This window comes from Bactrocera oleae, chromosome 2, assembly GCF_042242935.1.
Source record: "Bactrocera oleae isolate idBacOlea1 chromosome 2, idBacOlea1, whole genome shotgun sequence".
Taxonomy (NCBI): Eukaryota; Metazoa; Arthropoda; class Insecta; order Diptera; family Tephritidae; genus Bactrocera; species Bactrocera oleae.
Window position 1 is genome coordinate 85,684,510 of NC_091536.1, and position 26,969 is coordinate 85,711,478.

At 34.3% G+C, this 26,969-nt stretch overlaps 2 protein-coding genes across 3 annotated transcripts in view; one reads left to right on the forward strand and one right to left on the reverse strand.

Moving 5' to 3' along the window:
- LOC106622839 (probable sodium/potassium/calcium exchanger CG1090) overlaps nt 1–26,969 on the forward strand; it is a 58,769-nt gene that overhangs the window by 222 nt on the left and 31,578 nt on the right. The window contains exons 2-3 of one of the 2 annotated variants that reach the window (XM_036361304.2): nt 115–465; nt 529–650. The gene's annotated coding sequence lies outside the window, so the exon portion shown is untranslated. Of the gene's footprint in view, nt 1–114; nt 651–26,969 lie in introns of both variants that reach the window. The other variant, XM_036361302.2, reaches the window with a different exon arrangement.
- hkb (huckebein) lies at nt 10,748–13,121 on the reverse strand. The gene is made up of 2 exons (XM_014234307.3): nt 11,944–13,121; nt 10,748–11,797 (listed from the first exon to the last, which is right to left on the reverse strand). The coding sequence occupies exons 1-2, from the start codon at nt 12,896–12,898 to the stop codon at nt 11,559–11,561; spliced, it is 1,194 nt and encodes a 397-aa protein (XP_014089782.1). The 5' UTR covers nt 12,899–13,121; the 3' UTR covers nt 10,748–11,558.

Genomic DNA, 26,969 nt, shown 5'->3' on the forward strand with positions numbered 1-26,969 from the left:
CAATTGACCGGTTTTCACAAAACTGTCTCCTTATACAAAACATATTACTTTCGTTTATAATTATTACAATATTTCCTTCGAGTTACGAATTAAGATATTCTCAATTTTAACTAGAGTTTGCTCGATAACCCACAGAGACATTCAAGGGCCCCTTGCAACATAAACAACCTCAATAAACCACAAAGCAACCAAAACAAGCAAAGAAATTGCATTATTTGACTGGGTGGCCCAAACGGTAGTTTCGCAATGAGGTTCCGTTGCCATAAATTACCTGCCACACAAGTTGCAAGCAGAGAACGGAGAACTACTATTAATTGTTTGCTCTGATAAAGGACATATTTATATCATTCAGATTTTGACTCATCGTATACTTTGCGAGAATTTAGTGAAAAGAGTGAATGGCAGGCGCAGAACAAAGGCCTAAAGAGGAAACAATAAGAAGTGAGTGAAGTGAGAAAGAAGAAAGTAAGGCCAAAGAAATCCCCATACATTCTAAATTACCAACACCTTTGGTGGCAAACATTTTAGTTGGCAATAAAGCATCGACAATGTCAACAATACGGATCCCGGCGAGTCCAATTCATTTGGGCTACCTTACACGCAGACACAGAAGCGCAACCAAAGATCGCCATATCAAATTTAGCCAAAAGGTAAATATCATTATTACACTTATAATAATGCTTAAGATACTCGTAGTGGTACTTGGATGGTTGCGTTTGCGTTCGGTGCCACCAATGGTGTTTGGACAGATCAACCCCTAACTATGTAGTATGTGCATCCATCGTGAGGATGCGTGTGTATGTGTAATGATTAGAAAAAGGGGCACTTTTCATATTGCAACACCACAACACAAATTGTTTTTCCTTTCTCTGCACAATCACAAGAACATGTATGTATAATGCATATGTATATAAAAAGTCTTTTCCTTTCTTCTGTCCATCGCTTGCGCTGCTTGAATTGTCAGATTCTTTTAATTGGGAAATTTATTGCACGAAACTCTATTCAGTCGCGTTGTTGCCAATATGTCTGGTCGTGCTTAGGTAATTCCATATTCATCTGAAGTTCGCAAGAAATGGCAAAAAGACAGTTAAATATATAACAAATAGTATATGATCTGTAATTTAAGTGGAAAGAAATTATGGTTGTGATAATATATGTATGTATTTATTACAAACAAATTTTAAATTTCTCTTTAAAACGCCGCAGGTGTTTTGACAGCTAAGAATCCTCTAATAATCTAGTAGTGTCTTAACGTATGTCGAGAATAAGGAATTCCATTACTTCGTCAATTTTCGGATAGGAAATTTATGCTCAAATATAGAACGTAATACATACATTATGTCAGAAGCACTATTGGCATACGAAAACCCGAAAAAAAATTTGTTCGCTATACTTTTGATATACTCCAATAATATGCTTCCAAGAGGGTGATAGTTTGTTATCCTAACGGTTATTTGTTAGTTGTTAAGTTAGACCTAACAATCATCAATTAAGCTTCGTAGGAGATTAGAATGAAATGAGATATAACTACGCCCACCTCCTTCATATTGGATTATTAGCCTTTACCAAAAAATACAAAATATTACTACTAGGTGGCGCCCCAGTTGAACTATTGCCAAACCCGTACAAAGGCATAGGAAAAACTTTGTTTTTTAATATCTTAGAATATAGATTTTAAAGTACCGATTAACGAACCCTAAATCGATGGTTATATAAGAATGTCAAAAGCCGCAGCCACTGTTTGAAGACAGTGTAAAATATAGTAAATATAATAGTTAATATTTGCTCAGAATGATCTATGATATTAGTGGAAACTAGAGCAGCCTCTACGTATGTTGAGCTATTAAGACATCGGTTCAATGGATCAAGCTGGAAACTCAACTAGATCGTATCTATAAAGTAATCGTAAGTGAATAGAATAGACGGTCAAATGGTCGTCACAAACGAATGGCTGCTGTCGAATTTAAAAATTAATTATTCCGCTAGATAAGTGTTAAATTGATGTAGAATCCATTCAAAACAGAAGTAACTTATGTAAGTAGTGAAAGCGAGAGCGTCCCAAGTGAAACGAACGGAAAATGCAAGAATGATTTATGGGGATACAGAAAGCTTACACAGTCTCTAAAAACTGAATCATTATAATTCTAATCTTGCCATGTCCTCTACGATCAGCATTTATGGCAACACTTTTTAGAAAGGATTTTAAGATTATATTTTTTTCGTTTAATAAGCTATTTGTTACACAACTTATCGCTTTTATGCAAACTAAATATTTGTCGATGAGACATTCCAATACATATTGCTTGCATATGGAGGCATATTTATCCATGCGAAAGTATATATGGATAAAATCGATAGAGTTTTCCAACGACGCAAATTCTCATATTTTTTATCGCTGTAAGGATGAGTTACCAAGATATGGTATAAATCCGACGGATAAATTCAGAACCTGCAAACAGCGAATGCGCAAATATTATATAATCTTACGTATATAAATAAAAATGCACTTACATCCAACCCAATACAAATGTATATTTGTTTATATGTATGTATGTATATTCATTCTTAAATATTTAAGTAGGAGTACGAGTACCTGTGTAAAAAAGGCACTTTGCTTCGAGTGTCACATGTTCAAAAATCCTTCGTGTTCAATATTAGTATGGACATGCATCGTACATATGTATATATTTATGTGCAAGAGGGTGCAGAGATATTGAAACTGACCGATAGTAGATGTCACTTTCTAGCTGAATATACATCGATGTATATGTATGAACAAATGTATATACTATGGGCGCTGGAAATATTTGGTCACGTAAGAATAACGAATATTTATTTGCATACAAAGAGTATCGATGCAATCGTTCAAAAGTTCCTTTGTTCCAGCGCGTTGATGGGTATTTTTCTCGTTGAGCCTTATTTCTACTTCTTCTTCTTTCTGTCGGCGTGTAATCTACGATTTGCCAGATTATTTAGCCCCTGTGCCTTTACTACAAAGGTGGGTATGTCCCAATAACCGCTAAACGGTGAGCTTATCTTCTCTAAACGTTCTTAATACCCTACAAGTTGATTGTCTGTGCGTAATCTGTGGTTAATATTGTTGTTTGCTTGCTTGTCTTCAAAATTTTGATATTTTCATTGCTCTACGCTGTTGTTTCATACATACCTAACATGCTTGCCCATATGTGTGTACATACATATGTATATGTGCTGAAAATAGGGAAAATTTCGCTTCACTTTCGCTTTCACACATACCCATGCGTACTTTCAGGCAGGACAAACCGAGTCGAGCGGTCGATAGGATTTAAGTATGCAAAGATTCTATTATTTACACGTTGGCACGTACGACGGACGGTATTTGCAGCGTAATGAGCTGGCTATATAAACAATGTGGCATATTTGTTGAGCGACCGCAGACCTGAGTTATCCTGTCTGACGCCGTCGGACACCGGTGGCCGACTCACTGTCAGCGCTAAGAATCCGCAAGTGTGAATTTCAGTCGGTATGTACACATGCAGACACTCGTAGTTCGGAGTGAAATTTCGTATGTGCACGTGAAACCGCACCTACGCCCCTTAGGTAGATAATCACCTCATTAGACACGTTGATTCCAAAGTGGAAAACAGAAAACTGAAACTGAAAAACATTTGTGGATTTTATAATAAGCCAAATTCCAACGATCGTTGGTAGAACTTCTCGCCAGTGTTCTGTGTAAATAAGTACAGATGTTAATGATGTTTATTATAAGTTTTAAATTAGTAATTATCTCTTATTATACCATTTACATATGTTTACATATTGACACGAGTTTTGTAACACCCAGAATGAAACGTCGGATAAAATATATATATAAATGACTGAGCTGAATGGGTTTAGCTAGATCTGTCCGTCTGTCCATATACACGCAAACTAGTTCCTCAGTTTTTGAGATATTGATCTGGAATTGCTGTTGGAACCGCCGATATCGAAGTACTATAGCTTTTTCGGAACCGTGATATAGGACCACTATAGCTCGTAGCTACCTTGCAAACTATACGATCAAAACCTTGTTTTTGTATGTATTGAATCTTTACGATATTTGATATGGATTATTGTTTAAGGTAAGGTACGGTACAGTCTCCAAAGAAATTGTTCAGACCGGTACGCTATAGTGAGTATAACTGCCATACAAATTGGCCGATCAAAATCAAGTTCTTGTATGGAATCTTTTGCTTTGGTTCAACCGAAGTTGAAGTATTTCTTGTTTTTTTTGTAAACAAATATACATTTTCTTCTAAATTACTGTCCGTGTTAGTTGTTCTTCGGCGTTAAAATTATTTCCTGCGAGAATTTGCTTGAGATCTGATAACAAGAAAAAGACGCAGATCCGGTAAGAAAGCTCGCACCCACTTTGAACAACTTATTACTGTGATATAATATCTTTAGAGTGCCAATTAATTTCAAGTCAGTTTATAAATTTTTTGATGCTTGTGCCGTAGTCATCGTCTTCGGTGCACTTATGACTTATACGGCATGCTTGGTCGGTCCGCCTGGCACATAGTCCAGACAATACTCATCAAGCCACTTTTTGGTATCAATAGCTTTTTTCATCATATAATAGTGTTTAACCTTGGACATTTCTTTTTATACATTTCTTCACCTTTCCTTCTTCCATACCTACGAACTAATTCTTTAATTGCTGTGAAATGTATATACACATGTCTTTTCAAGGAATACAATAAGTTATGAAAAAATGAAAATATTTGTTGTTGTCTCTCCAAAGACAATTCTATGTAAGAAGCTTAAAATTAAATTGAACTTTGTTGTCACCAAGAGCCTGATGGTATATTATACATTTTATTTGTAAAATGGATTTTAGCCATCCGCCGTACTGTCTTTCCCATAGTAAACATTGAATTAAGTCTATGAAATTTTGGGCATGCCACAAATTTCAATAACAGAAACCACATTCTCAAACTTAACAGTTCACAGCAAAGCAAATTTATAAATCATCCATAAATATTTTAAAGATATCCACGAATAAGGAGCAAGTAGCCTTAACTGCGACTTTTATTATTCAAATAACTTTTCTATCCGTGTCGAATCGCATATAAAACGTACATACGTATATACATTTATAATTTATATCGCCATTCAATCAAACTCGATTGACAACTGAGCTGTTGATTTAACAAGATTTACACTATTTTATAGAAGTGACAAATTAAAGGCAATAAATTTTGAAAAAACCGATCTTCAACAAATCAAAAACTTCTAGAGATCATGTCAAATGTGAGCTACACTACAATTACTACGACAACAATACTAATCCAGCAAGATACGCCGTTCGTCCCTTGACATCGTCACTTTGTGCATTGCCGAAGTTGCATTAGATCAATACTTTGATTCCGACACTGATCTTGGGTGTGAAAAATCACTTGAACAATTAATATAAATTGATGTTAACGACATGGATGGTAGCGATAGGAGTACTTACGGCATTCTGATCTGTTTGTGACGACACACTGTCTAGAAATTCTTCCCACGTGCAGTGCATTCGAGCGAAAAACAAATTGAACAAGCGTCGCTTGATCGAACAGGTAGGTGTTTCATTGCACGCCCCCATCAACTGAGGAATGTCCTTTTCATTTCTTTACAATCACAAAACATAAAAGCGAAAATAAAAACTCAACCGAAGCGAACCGACACACTTACATAAGTACACATAGTCGTGCATGGGTCGTATGAATAGAGAAGTGTGAGCACTCGCACAGCGGTTAGTCCAGTTCGCAGCCTCAGTTTCATTCTTAACCATTGATTGTTGTGCTCTGGTTTATTGTGCTACCAAATGATACGCGTTTGTACCTTTTCGCTGGACCAGACAGTGTGTCTACAATTTTGCAGTAGCGGCGAATGCAAGGTGCAAGAGTGCGCATAGTTGCGTTTTTGGTTGTTGTTGTCTAGAAGGCATAGCAATAGCATAAAAAAGGCAACTAGGTATTGTTTTGATGAAGAAGGAGGGAATTGCATGAATGACACAGAAAAATCATCAGTCAATTGAATAAAGAAACCTGTGGCGTTGCACTCGCTTACATACATATAAGTATGTCTATACATACATATATACTATATAATTTATATTGCAGTTTTTGTTTCCATTTAGAAATTTTGGTGTGAGAAAATTTCGTTTGACAAAACATATTTGGACAAAAGAGCATTTGCACCAAGAATTTATTTTCAAGTGCTAATTTTCTATATCTTAACTAAATGTAATTGGTGTAAAATTAACACCGACTTATATAATAGCATTGCAATTTTTAATTTTAATCATTATAAGTATCTATGATATATACATTTGCTTATTCATTCAGGATACTCAGGATATTATTTGCCATAACAATTTGGTTTAATGCACGGTATGACGGGCGACAACCATTAAGCGGATAGGTATGTAATGTTGTATTCATACTTTCATCCAAAAAAATTTCTTGAATTTTCATGATGTTTTCTAGCGAGTTGCCAACATGTTTTTGGAAATTTAACAAACTAGACTTGACCCTTGAATATGCTGGAACAAATTCGCCTTAGCATTTATGAAGATTTTTCTTAAATCTCGAAATTCACTGTTTTCATTGTAAAAAGAAATATCATACTAATATTATATCTTGAAAACGGTTGAATTTGTTTTATGAACCTTTGACAGTATTTTAGTTAAGTTTAGAACTCTCTCTCTATTTTTTGTGTATTCCTTGTCAGGCCAAAGAATTTTTAGCCCAAGTACTATATATCACAATGGCTAAAGATCGTTATATTTCTTATGATTGAGAGCACCTACAAGTGAAAATACAGCTAATACTAACAAATGCTAGTTTTTATACTCTCGCAACATGTTGCTACATAGTATAATAGTTTTGTTCACTTAACGGTTGTTTGTATCACCTAAAACTAATCGAGTTAGATATAGGGTTATGTATATATAAATGATCAGGATGAAGAGACGAGTTGAAACCGACCGTCTGTGCAAGCTGTGACTTGAGTAAAAATTTAGATATCTTTATGAAACTTAGTACACATGTTTCTTGGTACCGTAAGACTGTTATTTGATGCACATCATCACATAAGGGAGGGGCATCTGCAGATTAAAAGTTTTTGTAAAAGTGGGCGTGGTCCCTCCCTCTACAAGGTTATATGTGCATATCTCCTAAACTGCTAAAGCTATAATAACAAAATTCACTGAGAACAAATACTTTTAGCACTTCTATCGACAGTGTGAAAATGGGTAAAATCGAGTTGCACGAAAGAACCCCGTTCAAAATTAGACAGTGGGCGTGGCACCGCCCACTTTTAGTTGAAAACCCATATATTAGAAATTCGGTGCATAACATTCCTCTCATATTTCTATATTACAGTGCGAATATGTGTGAAATCCGATTACAACTACGCCTATTTCCCATATAACATCTTTTTAAATTCCATCTGATTCTTTCAATTTTATATAAAAAATAAAATATGCAAATCAAGCAACAATGATTGTATCGAGGTAAAACTTTGCGTGAGTAATGCGTTTAAAGTATGCCACCTTGTGACCAAAAATTGCCTAAATAACTATAAAGAAATCTCAAACGAGTATATCATTTGACTTTGCGATATAAAAAGTTCGGTTACATCCGAACGTAGCTCTTCTTTACTTGTTTATCATTCATTTTATACAAAAGATCCTTTGATGTTGTGCCGCTAGCGACACTTGCAGCCGACATCGCTTACATTCGGAAAATGTCTAACCCTTTGTCGGCATACAACGCCACAGTCGGCCATGTTGATCATTACTGTGCAAAATACAAACAAATGCGAAATATTTATAGTTAAAACGAACCCCGAGCACAAATGTGAAATGTCAATTTGGTGAGTAATATGGAAAATCATAATTTTGGCGTTAATTATGTTGTCTTCGAAAGGTACTTGTACTCGGTAGCCGTGATATTTTTCGGCAAAAATAGAACTTATTTTTACATCGAGCCATTTAATTATTATTATTTATTATTAGGCTTAGCTAATATAATTTAAAATACATAAAATGTTATAAATAATTATCCAAACCTTTGAGCGTATAGCGAATCGAACAAACAATTTCTTTAAACCACGCCACAGGGACATACTTTAATCAGGATTAAGTTAAGTTAAGTTACATGATAATTATTTTCGCCGATATTTCAAAATGGGTTAATAAAATCTTAAATTAATAAAATCTTTACTTAAACATTATTTTGCGAGTTCAGAAAATATTTTTAATTTAGTAAAATTACGCAGTGAACGCCTCTGTCTAGGTTTTCCGTTCTTTTGTATTTAAGGTTACGCCATTTCGAAAGGCTCGTAATCGATTTCAGGTAATGGTAATGTCATTTGTGAACGACTTTTCAAGGTTTTGAAACACTATGATTAAAAAAAAAACATATAACTGAGACAAAAAAACCTTGTTTTAGTTCAATTGTTAATTAAATTAATTTTTAATGCTTTATTTGCAATCATGTTTGTAGATCGGCTCAACACTTTTTGTTGAGATTTTGGTTATAAAGCTGGTCGAAAAATTTATACAAAAGTTCATTAAAAACTTTGAGTAGATGCCTAAAAAGAAAGAAGATCAGCACAAAGCAGCTTCTTCGTAAAAATTTACTACCTGTGATTCTGTTTTTTCTCGAAATTCCTGTATATCTCAATATACATAATTGTAAAAAATAAAATGAAATAAAGAAATCTTTTAAATCTCGGACGCGTATGAAATTGAAAGTTATTGTACGGTATCGAAGTTTTTGTTTATTATATATTGAAGTAGCCTCATTAGTACTAAGTTATTCTTCGATCGTTTTATGTCAGTCGTTTCTTTGAAACCACAACGACCTCAGAGTTATAACCGGACTGGGTATTTGTGAGGACCTTAATTTGTTTACTCTCCTATTGCTTACCTAAAATAGTGAGAGTACCAAAATATACATTACGGAAAAGCATCGACTACATGCCGCATTCATTATATTGTTATAGCAAACAAAATGTCAAAATCAGCCAACTGCTCAGAATCAGTCAGAATCATACATAGGGTTGTTTGATTGTAATTGATATTCAGTATGTGTACTAATACTGTATTATGCGACCCTATTCCCTATACCGTTTTTTGTTTTAAAACGAAATAAGAACGGTTATATGGCATTATTGTTGAAGTTATCGACACTTATCGAAAATAAAGGTGTTCAACATTTATGTACAATATGTATAACCCAAAACTTAAAATAAAGAAAAATTGGTAAATAACAAAGAAGTGGAATTATTATTATTATTGCCCAATTTATTATGTACTTAAATTTACAAAATTGTTCAAACATTTTCTTCAAAACAACAAATAACAATGTCAGATACAATGGCGCTATTAGGCGTTATCATACTTTCTTCATTATACCCTGAACAGGGTATATTAAGTTTGCCACGAAGTTTGTAACACCCAGAAGGAAACGTCAGAGACCCTATAAAAATATATATAAATGATCAGCATGATGAGCTGAGTTGATTTAGTCATGTCTGTCTGTCCGTCTGTCCGTCCGTCCGTCCGTCTGTATATATGCAAACTAGTCCCTCAGTTTTTAAGCTATCGATCTAAAATTTTGTACCTGCTCTTTTCTCACTAAGAAGCTGCTCATTTGTCGGAACGGCCGATATTGGACCACTATAGCATATAGTTGCCATACAAACTGAACAATCGGAAGCAAGTCCTTGAATGGGAAACTTTTTTATTTGACGTAATATCTTCACGAAATTTGGCATGAGTTATTTTCTAAGGTAACAATGTAATTCCCCAAGAAATTGTTTTGATCGGATGACTATAGCATATAGCTGCCATACAAATTGAACGATCGGAATCAAGTGCTGGTATGGAAAACTTTTTCATTTGACGAGGTATATTGACGAAATTTGGCAAGAATATAATCTCCGAAAAAATTGTTTAGATCGGATATAAACTGAACGATCGGAGTAAAGTTCCTGCATGGAAAAAAATTTTATTTTTTATTGCCGATTCACGAAATTAGATCTGAATCAAGTTATTGTAAGAAACCTTTGTATCTGTGAAGGGTATTATAGCTTCGGTGCAACCGAAGTTAACGTTTTTTCTTGTTTTAATTAAAAATTGCGATAACTTCTCTTCGGCGTTACGATATACTTCAAGAATACGAATATACCATAAAAGCGAAGCGACGATAACAACGACAACTAGGAAACGACAATTAAAACAACAACGGGAACAGGGCTAATGGTTTCATGTTTCTTTCAGCTTCCTCAGAACCATAACTCTCTTAGTCAAATAAAAAAAGCAAATCAATTTTAAACGAAATATTTGTTTAATTTTGTATTTTCTGCACACAATCTTTTCATATTTAACATTTCAAATTGAAAAATACTTGCTTAAACTTAAATATCTTTCAATTTAAATTACATAATTATCTCCTAAATCTTACACATATTTATGTTTATATTCACGTTATATAAAATATTATATATCTACTATCCTATATTGCCTTACATATATTTAGCTTGTATACCTAATTAAAATTTATCTAAGGTATAAAAATAATATTAATATGATTGTTAGAGTTACCGAGTATTTGAATTTGAATCGAACCGTTTCCGTTTTCCTTCGCCCGATTTTGAAACGAATGTATATTTATATCTACTTTACTATTTGAGGTTTATGTGGTATCCTTTTATCTGAATTTATATATGTGGGTATATGTGTATTTATGAGATAAATATGTGTTGATGTATATTTGTATAGGATGCGTAAACAATAATATCGAAACCTGCGCTTTGTTTATGCTATTGACATTGACAACGCTAAATATATATAAAATAAATATTATATACATATACATAAATATATATGTAATATATATATATATATATATATATTCATTTTTTAACTTTTGTACATATATAGTTTCTCTAGTTAGGTCCTTTTTAAGTAAATATATATATTAAATATATACACGTTTATGTATATATGAAATATTCGATATAAAAACGAATTTGTTTCTATTTTTGTAAATATTAATAAATTCTCGTGTTGGGTTCTGTTCACGTCAAGTGAATACGATGAGTCGCAAGTTCCTGGCTGCACTCCTCTCGCCCTTCTCATGTCAAGTGAGTTAGATGAAAAGCAGTGTCCTGACTGCTTTCTCTACTATATTCCTTGTTATTTATATATGTGATGTGTATCTTTTTAATATTGCATCCAGAATTCAGGTACAATATAGAGTATATGATTGTAAAAAGTTGTAATTGTTGGTTAATCGGTAATATTTGCTATCCAGTAAAGAGGTCTCTCAGTTGAGGTATTGGTTGTATTGGATTTCAGGTTTTGTTTGTATTCGGGTATTCCGGTAAATTCGCGATCCAGTAATAAATTCATATTTAGGTGTTCGGGAAGACGCGAGATAGTGATGTAGGTATAGGTCCGTGAGAAAGGATATATTGATTTCCACGTTTTATTTCGAGTATTCGGACATTTGGAAAAGGACACGATTCATTAATGAGGTCGCTTAGTATCCATAGAGGTAGGGGTACATAGGCACAAAAATAGCAGGACCCATTTGACGTTCCTGTGGCATATGGGTCTTCATGTGTTTCTTCAGGTGGTCGCGACGTCCGAATTTCTTACCGCAAGCTGAACACGGATAAGGTCGCAGTCCAGTATGTATGCGTTTGTGACGTGTTAGCTCTTCATTGCGCGTAAAGGTCTTCCCGCAAGACTCTACGTCACATTTAAAGGGACGTTCTCCTAAAAAATCGAAAGTAAATTGATGCAGGTCAGATTTATTTTTCAGTGAAATTTTTTAGCACTAATATTAATATATTCCATAACTAATTATGCTTTTTTAAGAAATTTATTTTGATATAGCGCACTTTTCTTTATGCAAAACTTACCGGTATGTATACGTATATGACCCTTCAGTTGTCCATTGTTGGAGAAAGCCACATCACAGTGTGGACACTTAAATTTCTTTGGACGCTGTTTTCTCGCATTGATGGCTTTGAGATGCGCCTCTTCGGCCATAATGCGTGCATATTCCTGCTCCATTAGTCCGAATGCGTATGGGTCCATGCCCACGAAACTGGTGGCCGGCGCAGCGGCAGCACTACTACCCGTGGCTATATTGGTCGATGATAGCGCTGACGTGAGATGGTTGGGTCTGCTTAAAGTGGCAGCTGCACTCCACATGGTGGCGGGAGTCGGCGCAATTGTTGGCATAACACTATGCGACAACAAGGGGAATCGATTCTGCTGGTGAGCCTCAAAGTTATCTCTGGAATCGGAAAAATGTAACGAAGGCATTGTATGGCGACGAGGAAGTCGTATTCCATAGACATCATCGGTAGATGGATGGGCGGATATTGTTGGGGAGTGACTGGATTCGCTCATAAAATAATTTCCATCGACAGTGCGTTGCATATGCTCCAAGGGTTCATTGTCTTCGCTGAGTTGACTGAAATTACTTTGACTGGAAGCACATTCAGAGATTCGGCTTGTATGCATGTAATCAGCATCGGCCACTTCGAGCTCCTCATCATCTGACTCAGATTGGTCCACATCTGTGGTGACATCCTCGACTTTCAAAAATTCCACCTTAATATTAGCTTCAGCCGTTGCTGGTTGTATTGGTGTGCTTTTACCACTAACAGACAGATTTTGGGGTTCAGAGGGGTTGTTCACCTCCTCGGCGATGACGGCAATGCGTTCATCTTGGAGGTGAGCTTGCGCCTGATCAGCTTCTTGTACTGCTGCTGCTTGAGCTAGTGGTGTTGTACGTTGTGTCGTATCCCAGGGACGGAAGAGACGAGAATAAGTATGTGGTGGATATGGAATTTTTAGTGCAGACATTTTTCTTTTAATTTTAATTTGCACACAATTTGTTTTTACTCTCACTTTTTAAAAATTTATTTTTGCACTAAATATTCGTAATTGACATATTCACGAAACGCGCAGCGTAATGGAAGAAAAATACACTAAAGAAGAAGCAATTCAAAATTCTTGTGAAATAGCCGTGTGGCAGCGCGGCAGGTAAGTGCGTACACTATGAAGTCTTTACAAAAACTGACTGCTTTGCAGACACAGTCGCAACATTTATGTACTGACGCTGCGAAGGATCTGCGAAATATGCAATCTTTTTTCTCTTTTTATCTACCTCCTATCCTTTCAACACACAGATACTTACAACTACTTGTGCAAGAATACAAACACAAAGCGAAAAACGCACACACACACAGACGGCTTGTGTTCACACTTTTATACTCCACCCTTAAACGCGCGTCTCCATTGAATTCATTCATGAACAAGAGCAAAACCCTGCGGTTTTGTCGTATCCATATAACTTGCCTTGACTTGCCTTCGATTGGTGTGAGTGGCAGGAGTTACCAGCACCACATGTCTGTCTGTCTGTCCAACTGGTCGTTGGCTGCATGCCCTCTGTCAATTCGCAGACAAGCGTGCACGCACACTGCCATACAGGGGCACACCAATAATAAATGCCGAATGTCGGGGATGATTTTTACAGCAATGGCTGCTGCGCTTCTTCCTGCTTTTAGACGCTACGACTTTGCGGCGTTGTTGTCATGCTTTGCGAAATAAAATTTATTACTTTGCACTACGTTTGTATATGCGTATGTATCTACTTGATAATTTTTTACATTGTTGTTGTTGTATATACATGCATATGTGCGCTGGTATATCGTCGTAATTATAGTTTGGTGCGACCATCGAAAAGTCAATGCGTCGCTTTGCAGACACATTTTAAGTAATGGTCTTTTTTGTGAGTTTTTCGATTATGAATTTTACGCTTTCCCACCGACAAACCCTGCACTGGATGTGCAATTTTTGTAAGAAAGTTGTCAGCCTCCGTTCCAACCTACCCCCACCCCTAGCAGCCACCGTCACCGCAACAGCATATCACGCGCCTCATGAACTCTCCCCTTGTAACGGTTTTGTTGAGTGCTTCGAAGTTTTGGCTACTGTTATTGTTGTTTTTGTTATTGTTAGCGATACCGAATTCACATATCAAGTGGGTTTCTGCCATTTGCCGTAGCTGTTGTTGTTGTATGTATGTGTGTAAACTGTTACAATTCTGGAGGTGGAGTGTGCATATTAAGCGCGCCCTCTGATTTTGCGGGCATGTCGCAACTTATGGTGCCGCACTAAAATGCTGAGGAACGGTTCGGTGGATTCCATTTTGCGTCATTCTCATAATCATCAACATTAAATGCAATCATGCTTATTGCTGGGGCCTGAGTTTTCCGTTCGATTTCCTATTTAAGCTAAAAACTTTAGATTTTTGTCGTTAAAGAAAGTTCGCGAATTTCTCAAAGCGTGTTACCACGTCCATAACTTTGAAGTTACAACAAACTTGAACTGTAAAATAATTAATATTTGGGCTCTAATAGGATGAATTAAGGATAAAATGGGAAAATGAGTAACATTGCATAATAAAACCGCCCACCCCTCATACAATTGTTATGTTCAAATGTACTAAAAATTGCATTAAATTCTAACCAAAACCGTCGAAATAATTAAATTTAACCGTAAATATTGTACAGAAGTATTCTTGTGAATCGATCTATAGGCTGCATAATGGGCGTGGTACCGCCCACTTTTCGGTAAAGTTCATCACAGAGCAACTACCCGATTTGAACAGCGTTCTCCTGCTTCTCCTGATACCCTTATGTTATAGTTTGAAAATTGCCTGAATACAATCAACTATAATCTACTATATGACATTATTTTAAGTTCCAAAAAATTTGTTCAATTTACAATAAAGGAAGGGTCAATAAAGATATTCAAATGAAATTTATCACTCTCTATACCTGTAATTGTTTTTTACCAAAAATAGCGCTTACTATGCTAAGAATTTCGGTATTTATACCAAATATATCGGCCAATGTGTAAGATACCTTTAAAAAAATTAAGTATACTTGTAATATTGGATATACTGTAGTTTTTAGTGTCCTAATTGGTTGAGATCAGTCCAGACCTTCTCCCAGCGGCAATATATCCAATATTTTGATTTAACTTTCTTTTGACTTTGTGCCGAATAAAAATGATAAAATTTCATTTGCATTATGTGATTCGGTAGGTTTTATATAATATATTAAAATGGTCAGGACGCCCGCTGCATTCGCGGTCATTAATAACTATTATGTATGTACATTAGGGTGGGTAAAAAAAAAAGATTTTTTGCTTGATACTCTGAAAAATAGGTTCTCACCTTAAGAAAATCTCTCCAAGTATAAGCTTTTAATTGTAACGGGAAGGTCCTCCGCATACAGTGTATGACAATGGATATCTCGTAAACGTTTAACTTAAACGAAAAATGATAAGAGACCATTTTGTAGAGCAGTAAATTTTGAACAAAACTGTGACTTTTCCTATTTATAATAATTTTTTTTTTATTAAGTTATAAAATTCATAGTAGCAACTAATTTTTTCCATAAAATAATCAAAATTTATCGGTTAATATCGTATCGTAAAAGACCATTTTGTAGAGCATTCTATGTTCACAAAATCTATGATAGATATTTTTCAAGTAGTTGGAAGCTAGATGCCTACCTAAAAGTTTTCTTGATCCTTAAGCTTTAGGTTTTTATCAATGTTATTTATAAAAACTCTGCTTATCGTTTGGTTGCAGGCTTTGGATTCCACAAAATTGTATTTTATTTATCTTTTAATCAAATAACAAAATTATGTTGAAAATCATGCAAAATGTGTAAAGAAAATAATAATATTAGTATTTAAAAAATGTAAGGATCACTAAATTCAATTTTGGGATTATACATACATATGTAGGTATATACGCGAATCTGTTATGATCCTTAAATTGCTTGGGGTTAGTCAAGGTCTCTCCTGTCACCTGCCTTCTTGGGATACATAATATAGAAGTTTCTTCCGCATATGTGGACACGTATCTTTTTTTTCCATTAAACGCATCATAATATCTTTTTCATGTATTTAAATATTATTGACGCCAGCTGAGCTGTAAGTGTTACAAAAACAATATTACGTCAGAAAAGGTTGGCAGGTATGTTTTGGAAAACTTCTATTTTGGGATTTCTTCAATAGTCTTACATAAATATTGAAGCGTATATATTCACGTATATTTTATCTATCATTAAGGAGTTAATTCTCGTTTATGTTGGGCGTTTTCTAAGAAAAATTATTCCATTCCCTCTTTTGAAAGTACTTATAACTAAATTTTGTGGCCTTGCAATTATAAAATTCATAAAGACCTAACATACAAGTAAACTGAAAAAGCTTAAGGCCATTAAAAAAAACACAAAACTTAAGTACCAGGTAGACGTAAATTTGCGCAAAAGACTAATAACGCTTGTGTGCCTGAAAATATTTACAGATTTGCTCAGAAACTCTATTGTTTTTGTTTCGTCTTTTTTTAGTAAATCAAAATCATCTAGAGACGCTGCGACTGCAGTCAGTTATGATACCTTAGGGAGGAATTCAGTGAGATGTTTAGCTTTTCCGTTAATGCTCTTACATTTTTAGTCCTCTGTACTCTGCTTTTCTCCCAATATACATATGAATGAACCCGATTTCACCTGCTAGCTTCCTTAATTTTAAGTGCTTTTCCGGAGAAACTCCTTTTATTACTGGTGGCTTAATCTCCCGAAAAAATGGTCAAATACTCAGCAAAGAGTCGATTTTGCCGTATAGTGTTGTTATAAGCTTAAATGACTAAAAATATTATTTCTACGTATTAGTCTATTCGGATTGGTTATACCGATTATATATTTTAATTGATCATCTTGTAAAATTTCGATATTCTGAATAGTTTCATTCAGAAATCAAATAATAGTCGTCTCTAACTCGTCACTTTTCTTCTCATTGTTTTTGAGCTCTGCTCTCTTGTAAAAAACTACATGTGAAAGCATGAAAGTTATCCAGTTGAACCTGGTATAATACTACAGTATGTGAATACCTCATTGAACTGGTATTATATCCAATATATCTTTATTCCTTTATATAAAGTTATTTGAAACATATCACTTGTTGGTTCGACTCGCATACTCAAATGATAAAACAAATGTGTTTATCTGTTGTTATGGCATTATATTTACAAGTCCGGCTATATTTCACTTTACCACATATTTATTCCGAAGGTTTTTTAAACTTGGTTGCCTCATTAATATGCAATGTTGAGATGGAAGAATTGATTCTTCATCCATATGCCGTTCATAGTAAAATTCAGAGCGAACAGAGATGTATTTTGTAATTAATTGGAGCCAATTTCGTCACTTAGACCATCTTTTTCCGAAATGCGTTTTATGTAGATTCCCAAATGCATTCAAAACATGAGTTTTCCAAACGCTTAAATACATACTTACGTGTAAACCAATATCAAAATAATTTTCCATTAATAAATGCGATCAATATGTGAATGCCTTTGTATCTACAAATGTGCTATAAATCTTAATCCTTTCCATATACTCATATTTTCGTTATAATAGCTTAGGCCAACTTGGCCAACCAATAAAGGCTATAGTGGATATAATACTAATTGCTGATAATCTGTGGGTTTTTGCAACGAAAAGGGTTACTTGTCCTTATAGTAGCCGCACATATTACATTTAACAATAGCGTAAATCCGTCTTCTAAAATATATTCGGAACGCCTCGTATGGTAGACTTTTACAAAGAAATCCGCTAATTACGCAAGCCATGGAGGCAAGGTAAGATTCATATTTTCTTTAAAATATGTAAGTAGACATTACTGTATTTAGTATTTGCCCGCAGACGCATTTAATGTCGGAAAATCCCTTATATGCAATTTTAAATGCCAAAGTACTTTGCGTAAGTGATTTCTTTAAGACACTTACCTTAATGGTGTATCCTAGCAATAGAAACAGATCCTAGGCTTAATTCAGTGTGGTTACCAAAGAACTGAACTTGTACTAGTTACATTATGTCTTTGAATATACCTTAAATTAATACGATATTGCACTTTTGACAATAATTTGCTAGTTAAGCCATTCACAATGGTAAAACTGATCTAAAAAGTGTAAAACAAAGCTTGGTAACACTGAAGCTATCGGTTACACTACTAAAATGAGCTCTCTTGTATCGAATCTAACTCGATATTTTTGTTGTTTTTTACATGTAAATTTTCTGATAACAGAGGAGCGTGTAAAAATACCCGGCAGAAAAATGGCGAACCATAGGCGGCTAATATTTCATAAGTTTCGTTTTTTATCACTTTCTATTAATAACATATTATATCTATTAGATTATTAAATTTTGAAATATAAAAATTTTCGGGAAACATTTATACTTAATAAAGATAATGAGAGTTTTCGTGAAAGAGAGAGAGAGAATTAAGCTACATATATTTAGAATATTAATGCTTGCTGCTCAATATAAGGCTTCTTTTTGCCTTTAGTTCTTTTTCGAATACTTTTTGTCTAATTTTAATTGCAATAGGAGTATGAAATGGGTTTCGGAGCAAGTATTTGATTTTAGTCTATGTGTCATTTACATATCTTGGTTCTCTTTATACTGTTGCAACGTATTGCTACAGAGTATAATAGTTTTTTTCACCTAACGGTTGTTTGTATCACCTAAAAATAATCGAGTTACATATTATTAATAATTGATCAGGATTATGAGACAAATTGAAATCTGAGTTACTATCTGTCTGTCCGTCCGTGCAAGCGATAACTTGAGTAAATATTGAGATATCTTAATGAAACTAGGTACACCTGTTCCTTGGTAAAGAAGAAAGTGTGGACAAGGACCACTGCCACGCCCACAAAACGCCGTTAATCGAAAACTTATAAATTGACATAACTAAACCGCAAATAAAGATACAAAACCGTAATATGGTACAACGAAGTACAAGATGCTCCTCATAACTATGGTTTGAAAATGTTTAAAAAGTGGGCGTGGTCCCGCCCCTAATAGGTTTAATACAGTGATCGGACTCTCTTAGCGAGTTTTGATTATATGTGTGTTTCATACAGTTTTGTGATAGTTTTTATACCGTAGAAACGATGACATGTCAGTAGCTTTTTGACCCAATAAAAATGGTAGTCTATTCCCAATCTATGGGAAACAATGGAGCCCTTTTTATATTTTTCATTTGTTTTGATTCTCTTTTCTTCATAATATGAAACACATTGGAATACATCAACATAGTCATGTGTAGACCAATGTTTAAAGGTGAGCTTGAAGAAGCCTAGTGAAAAATTTATGAAAATTAAATTCTTGGCGACTGTTTTTCTTCAAATGAATGGCGCTGCAATTTTACTGAAAGAGAATATAATTGACCGTTTAGTGCACTTGAGCGCACATTATTCGTTGCCAGGAGATGTGGAATATTTTTTTAAGTCCATTACGTAAGAAATTCAATTCGAAAAAAAAACCCGCAAAGTAAAATAAATTGCCCCTTTTGATCTAAATCTCCATTTTTTGTTTGCATCACCTACCATTTTTGTATAAGGCATTGTCAATTTGCCGCTCTTTCAGAATATACTACCATGTTATATAATATCATGCTTTCTGACTACATAGCGAGCAAGACGTATGCAGAAAGTATACGCATGCACGTTTAAAGCAAAAATCAACGATTTTATATGCGCTTTAATATTGAGTGATAATTAGATTTTTTCTTTGTGGAACATTTAAATAGATGTGCAATTTGTTAATTGTTCATAATGAGAAATATAATTATTTATATTTAAGAAAAAATAATTATATTTTTTATTAATTTAAAGGAAACCAGTGATGGTTCCAATTACACTTTAACTAAAAAACGTAAAGGATCAGTAAAACGTATCACTGGGACAGTTGAGTCGCTACCTACACTCATACACTCTAAAAAATTGAACGTTTGAATGCGTAAGAATACCGACCACTGATTTAATGTATATATTCTCCAAACTATTCAAGCTATATCACTCAAATTTGCACAGGGCATATCATTTCGGTACCTATTGCGGCAGCATGGAAATAGTTGAAATCGGATGAAAACCACGCCCACATCCCATATAACGGTTTTGCTAAAAACTACCAGTAAAAAGTTCCTTTAAGGTATGTCATCTCAGGTCTAATTATCGGAGCATAACTATTCAATCTCGCAGATACCGGGGAAATATGCTTTTAATAATAATATACCCTTGTGTCAACAATGGGTTGAATCGAATCAATATTGCTCTTAGGCCCCATATACCTATCATATAATATATCGACCATTATGTTAGTTATTTTAATGAAATTGAGAAAGCGTTTTTTCTAATAACTGATATTCACGATTTTGAAACGTCGGCAGACTTTACCATAAATATATATGTTTATAAACATTTATATATATAAAAAATTGGTCGAAAATAAGTTCTCAAGTATACTATCAAAAACTAAGCGAGTATATGACCATCAAAATAACTTAATATGATACCAAATTTGATTGTAACCCGTTCACCATTTCATCGAACAATGAAGTTGAACCCTTTCGCTATATTTCTTCATATATGTAAAGTTTTGCCAACACCTTTAGGTGATTCCTCGGCTTTGATCCTTGCGAGTTGCAAAAGTATGAAATGTTTAGTTACACCCGAACTTAGCCCTTCCTTACTTGTTAAAGAGTATGTAGATTCTTCAAAATATAATACTATACCTTTGTCATGTTTCTCATAATTAACTTGTCATAAGTAGCCATCAAACACTTATTGTTATTACATAATCACTCGTACATAAAGTCTGTAGAAAAGTCAAGGAGGTTGCATAAACCTTGGAAAATCATTACTTTCGCTTTTATGCAGTTCGACGCAGATTTGATCTTACTAATAGCTTTGGGCTCCGTTAGGAATAAAAAGCTAATAGTATCATACATATACCATATACAATACAAGGTGCGTTCCAAAGTAAACAGTAAAAAAGTAACAAAGTAAACTCTAGTAGCGTCATCTATATGTCGACCTGCCTATATGCGGAATCTGCTATCCTTTATCGACTTTCAGTAAAAATTTCATGACATTTCATCTATTAGAAGTGAAGTTATTTCGTTTTAAGTGTCAGTAAGTTTTTGTCATCGGTGCGAAAATGGGCTTCGAACAAAGAGCCAACATTAAATTTGGTTTTAAAATTGGTAAAACTTTTACCGAAACGTTTCAATTGATGAAACAAGTTTATGGCGATGATTGACTGTCCCGTAGCAGAGTGCACGAGTGGTTTCAATGTTTTCAAAGCGGTCGTGAGGACATAAATGAGAAATGAGCCGAAACCCAAAAAATTGCGCCTGGAGAAGTCGAAAATGAAGACAATGCTGATTTGTTTTTAGGATTCCAAGGGTATTGCCCACAAAGAATTTGTTTCACCCGGCCAAAACGTTAATGCGTTATTCTACCTTGGAGTTTTGAAGCGTTTGGTGCGCCGTATTCAACGGGTTCGGGCTGAATATCGCGAAGATGAAAGTTGGCATTTTTCGCACGATAATGCGCCGTCTCATCGATCGACGCTTGTGGCCGATTATTTGACCAAAAATCACATTTTAACCACTCCCCGTATTCACCTGATATGGCACCGTGCGACTTCTACCTTTTCGGAATAATGCATTTGCCGATGAAAGGAAAGCGTTATGCAGACGTGGAGGCCATACCGAGCAACGAGCTAAAAAACTCGTTCGACATGCTTTTGGACCGTGCAAAAAGCTGCATTAAAGCAGAAGGATACTATTTTGAATAAAATTAATTGATTTTGCCGATAAAACCATTTGTTCTGTATTTTTTTTAAAAGTCCTGTTTACTTTGGAACGCACCTTGTACTTTAGAATAGATTTAAGCACTAGTTAGTATCTAAGAAAGAGTGTGATTGTCCTAAATACTAGATCATAAAAAGCCATTTCTAATCAATATCTGCACAACATGGAATTTTCAATTTTTATATAATTTATAATATATGCGTTTTTATTGAAATTTTCTTCGATATGTACACAACCATTTGGGCTTCTACTGATGCAATACTTTAAACAGTGGTCAGAATCAGAATTCTTTCGTGCTTTTGGGCAATTTTAAGGACGCCCGGAGCCCCCTTTTTAAAAATTTCACATACCCAAAAATTCATAAGCGATATGCCCTAAAAATGCTTTTGATATATCTAGATGTCAGCAACATATCTACATAAACTTTAATTTCTCAGCTTACTTGTTTCTCCTTGTGAAATAAAACGAACTTCAAGACAGCCTTTTCTAAACTTTGACGATTATTGCGTCAAAACGAGTTAAGTAGTTGTAGAAAGAATGAAGAAATGTGGACAGAAAACATGAAATTTTTAGTGGTATATTATGTTCCTTTTTACACTTTGCACTAATATCTTTATAGCCCTTAACAGGGTACTCGTAAATATATTAAGTTTGCCACTAAGTTTGTAAATGATTAACGTGCTTAGCTGAGTTGACCGTCTGCACTTCTATATATACGTGAACTATTCCTTCAGTTTTTGAGATATCGATTTGAAATTTCGCACCCGTCCTTTTTTCCCCAAAAAGCTGCTAATTTGTCGCAATCTGGCAAAATATGCGAATTGCTAAGATCGGATCACTATATGATATAGTTGCCATTCAAATTGACGGATTCAAATCAAGTTGAAGTTAACGTTCTTAAGTGTTTTTTTTTTTTATTCAAAATTTTGCGGATTGAAATTTATTTAATGCGATAACGTACGTATGTATGTAAATATCGAATCGAGTGCATACAAAATGGCGATTATTGCAAATAAAATAAAATATTTAAGAAATCTCGCCTTTCCGGACTATAAAATGAGCGAGAAATCATCAAGGTGTCAAATATGAGTAACTATGTATTTGTTTTTGCTATGATACCTCTGCCGAGCCTATAAACTTTGAAGGCCTAACTGGGATGCGCGCTGCAAACGTAAACCGCACTTTTGCGTGAAACATAAATCAAATTAGTTGTTGAGGCAGTTGGTTTCATTTTATTTCACTTTTTTTTATGCGAATGAATGGTTTTCGGACTGATTCATCGTAAATGACAAAGAAAAAAATGAAATTCAATGTGTAGCACTTGGAATTTTGGTACAATAGATATGACATGGGCGGCTCTTAGGGTTGTCATAGTTATAAACGCGCATCTGTGGATTCAAACAAACAAAAGCAAAGCGCACGGACAAATTTATATAAAATTTATGTACACATGTACATATATATATATATACTACTAGTGGTAATGATTTGAGCAAAGAAGCAGCCAAATGGTACACCAACAAAGACCACAAAAAGGACACAGGACGCAGGACGAGCCAACGCGGCCGCGTGCGGTGTTGACAATGCGCTAAAGCGGTGATATTGATAGTGACTCGCGCGCCGCATTCTACGAAGATAATAAGTAGCACTTATGGACCTACACACATATGTACACCCATGGCTAAGTACGTACTCGTATCCGTCCAAAAGGTATCGATTAATTTATGTTGCACTCAACTCGTGGCAACATAAACCAAGCATGCGGTAGCAATGGTGGCTTCTTCCACTTTATACGCGAACTATGCGGCGAAAGGGATGATTTGTAAAACGGAATGGCAGATACATTTGGCCATAGAAGTGTGTGCATGTGTAAGTAAGGATGTCGCTGTACGTCACTTTGCGGTTGCTGTGATTGTTCGTAACTTTGGTTTCTAACACAGTATCATAGCACAATGCGAATTATTGAAAATAAGATTGAAAATCGAATAAACAACCCTTGAATACTTTTCCACATATCTCTTGCTTTTGACTTGTGTCTATAAGAGCTGCTTGATTCAGCGCTTAAGGATATACATAAGAATATATGTACAATTTGTATTTTTAGATTAGTACGTGCTTAGACACCTTTAGGTACGTAGAGAAAAGTGCGTTGTTAGAAGTATCGAAACTTTGATTGAAAGTATCAATAATACTGTATGGCAAAATCGAGTTTTTTCTGGGTATTGGAGTAAAACAATTTTTTTTCGATTGATTGAGTAGTAAGTAAAAGATTAATTTTTCCAAAATTGAAATGTTTGATTTTATAGTTCAAAACTAGGCTTATTGCAAAATACTATTATAAATTATGTATTAAAAAAATTTTAAATATCGAAATAACGTTCCATTTTTTATACTTCGATGTTGTATAAGATTTTTCGGATCTTCGAAAAAAAAATTTTTTCTATTTAAAAAATACTGCCACGAGTTTGAATAAAAGGAAAAGGTGGATGATATCCAAATTTTTAATTTTTTTGAAATCTATGTACTTAAGCGTAATGTTTCGAATTTTCCTTTTCATTTTTTTTCGTTTTTTCACTTATGAGCATTCACTATTGTAAATAATAATTTTTATATGGTATACTTATTACATAATGTAATCACACATTACTTTTGAGCTATAGAAATCGCCGCTCTTATTGAACGACCAGAAAAAATCTATTATCGTTATATAATCAAACAACTCCAAATTACGTCTAAAAAATTTCAATACAGGAATTTGCCTTTTCTTATGCAACCAAGAGTTAAGCTACGTCAGCTTTCCTCGAAACTATTTTAGAAATATTTTTGCTGTAATAGCAACAGCCGAATTGGGCTATCACATAAAATCATATTGTGCGTTGGCTTAAATTGTATGATTTAACTGACATTTTAGGCACTTCGCGTGACTATATGGTAATTTCGGATAAATTTGTGTTTACTTGTAGAATGTAACTTGATGGCTAAAACCGTTTTCTAGATTTCGATAATGCTTCCTTTATTAAAGGTATTTAAAATTACTTAACCAAACCTATTCGGAAAAAAAAATACATCGAGACTTTGTTTGAAAATTAATTATTATTTATTTATCTTCCAAATATTTTTCGCAAGTTGTGTAAAGAACCAACAATAATTTTAGATATGAGGTAAATATTTAATTTAAATATTTTTATAGGAATATTTTCACATTAGATTTACTTCGAAAGCATATCATACACAATTAACATATTTTACACATTTTACTCATTCTACATAAAAGACTTTTGTTCCTAACTGCCTTTTAGCTTCTTAAGTGACTTTGACAATTTATTCTGGAAGTAAGGTAAATCCGCCAGTCGTAACATGGTAGACTTGTACAAAAGCTTTAACGTAAAAATTAGCAGTAAATTGTTCATAGAAATATGCAATAATAAAATAAAATACTTATAAATAGTACATAGTTTGTTAGATAGTGTTATTGCGAACCTAAAGTTAAAATTTCAAGTCGGCACATGCGCTTCCGAGCACCATCGTTGCCCATTTGAATAGTACATTTTCGATAAAACTTCACGTGCGTGAGGCAGACTGATTCAAACGCTGTTTTCGAACTGTGCTAATCTCTTAATTCATCCGCAATTTTTGAATAAAACTTCTACTCATCAGAAAACGGTCAGAATTTAATTGACAATTAATCCCTTACTAAGCTAGTGTCTTCCTTAACCCTTGCATACTTCCATGTGTTATTTATACATATCGTTTTACAATCACTCCAATAATTGCTAATATTTTTTGGTATAGTTCTTATTGGAATGTTTCGCACGTTTAATAAATTTCTTAGAATATTCTTCTATTCGTCAAAACATAACGATTTTCGAATTGAATATATTGCATAACAAGCGGTTATACATTCATTAATAAAATCATTCTACGTACTCTCACGTGCTGAAATCACAAAATTTGCGCATAGAAGACGGCAATACGCCTAAAAATAATAAGCATCAATGGATTATAACACATTTTTTTGTAGCTCTCTAAGTTTCTTCCTTGTTAAGTTTATTTAGTCAACTAATAATATGCTTTGCTCGACCAGTTTGTCTATTGTAGATGAATTTTGCTACAGAGCTATATTTATTTCTTATTTGCAGTGCAATTTTTTCTGAAATCTCCTTACCACGGGTCTTCTTCCTGCTTTAATTTCAGTTGTGATCATTTGTCTCTTCTATGTGCAGACATTCATTACAAATACATAATTGGGTAAGTATGATTTCTTAATCTTATTTCGGTTCTTGCGTCAATTGTGCGAAAATCCTCTGGAAGGAAAAATTCAACGTTTTCCAGTTATTCAAATAAGCGATTATAATTGTTTTTTAGCTTCTTCTTGATGTCGTTGACATATTTATTTCCTTTAAAATGCTTCATAGGCCTCAAATCCGATTATTGCCGTGTAATTCACTTCATTCTCCTACACAAAGCATCAGCAAGTAGTCTAACCAATGAGTTTGAATTTACACAACTGACCGTTAAAATGTTGGCTTTGGATTTGGCATACGTCGCTTTTGTTTCGATTTTGACAACTTAAGTAGTGCCACATCTGGATCGGAAGTGTTCGTGCGGAATTTCTGTCACCATAACTACTATCTAAGTCGTATTTTACCTGGATTTTACAAGCATGACCATATGTTTGTATGTGGGAATGTAATTGGATGTGCCTTGGTCCACGACTATGTGCGGTTTTTGGTGTGTTATAAATACATTTGATATTTGTAAATGCATGGAAAGTAGATTAGGCCATGTTATTTGCATTTAAAAGAGTCGGCCAATAATAATATCGACACAGTGGGACAAAATAAATGTTATTATTAACAGAACTATTATTATTAAGAAAAAAAATATTTTTGTTGGAGTTCATCTTCTTACTTGTATAACATATGAGCTCTTTTCCGACATTTAAATTAAAGTTTAAAACATCTTTGGATAACTAGTGGATATTTCGGGCCAGACATTATTTCTAATTCTTAATTCCGTTTCTAGTCTGGACACCTATTTCAAACGAGTGCTTTTTATAAAGGGAACATTTTTTTAAAATTAAAATGAAGCTGATTAACCCGAATATCCCAATCGAACACAGTCTTTTATGATCCGAACTTTCAATCGAACGCGATGGGCTTGGTGTTCCATTTTTCAACTGCCAGTGTGTTTTCAAACT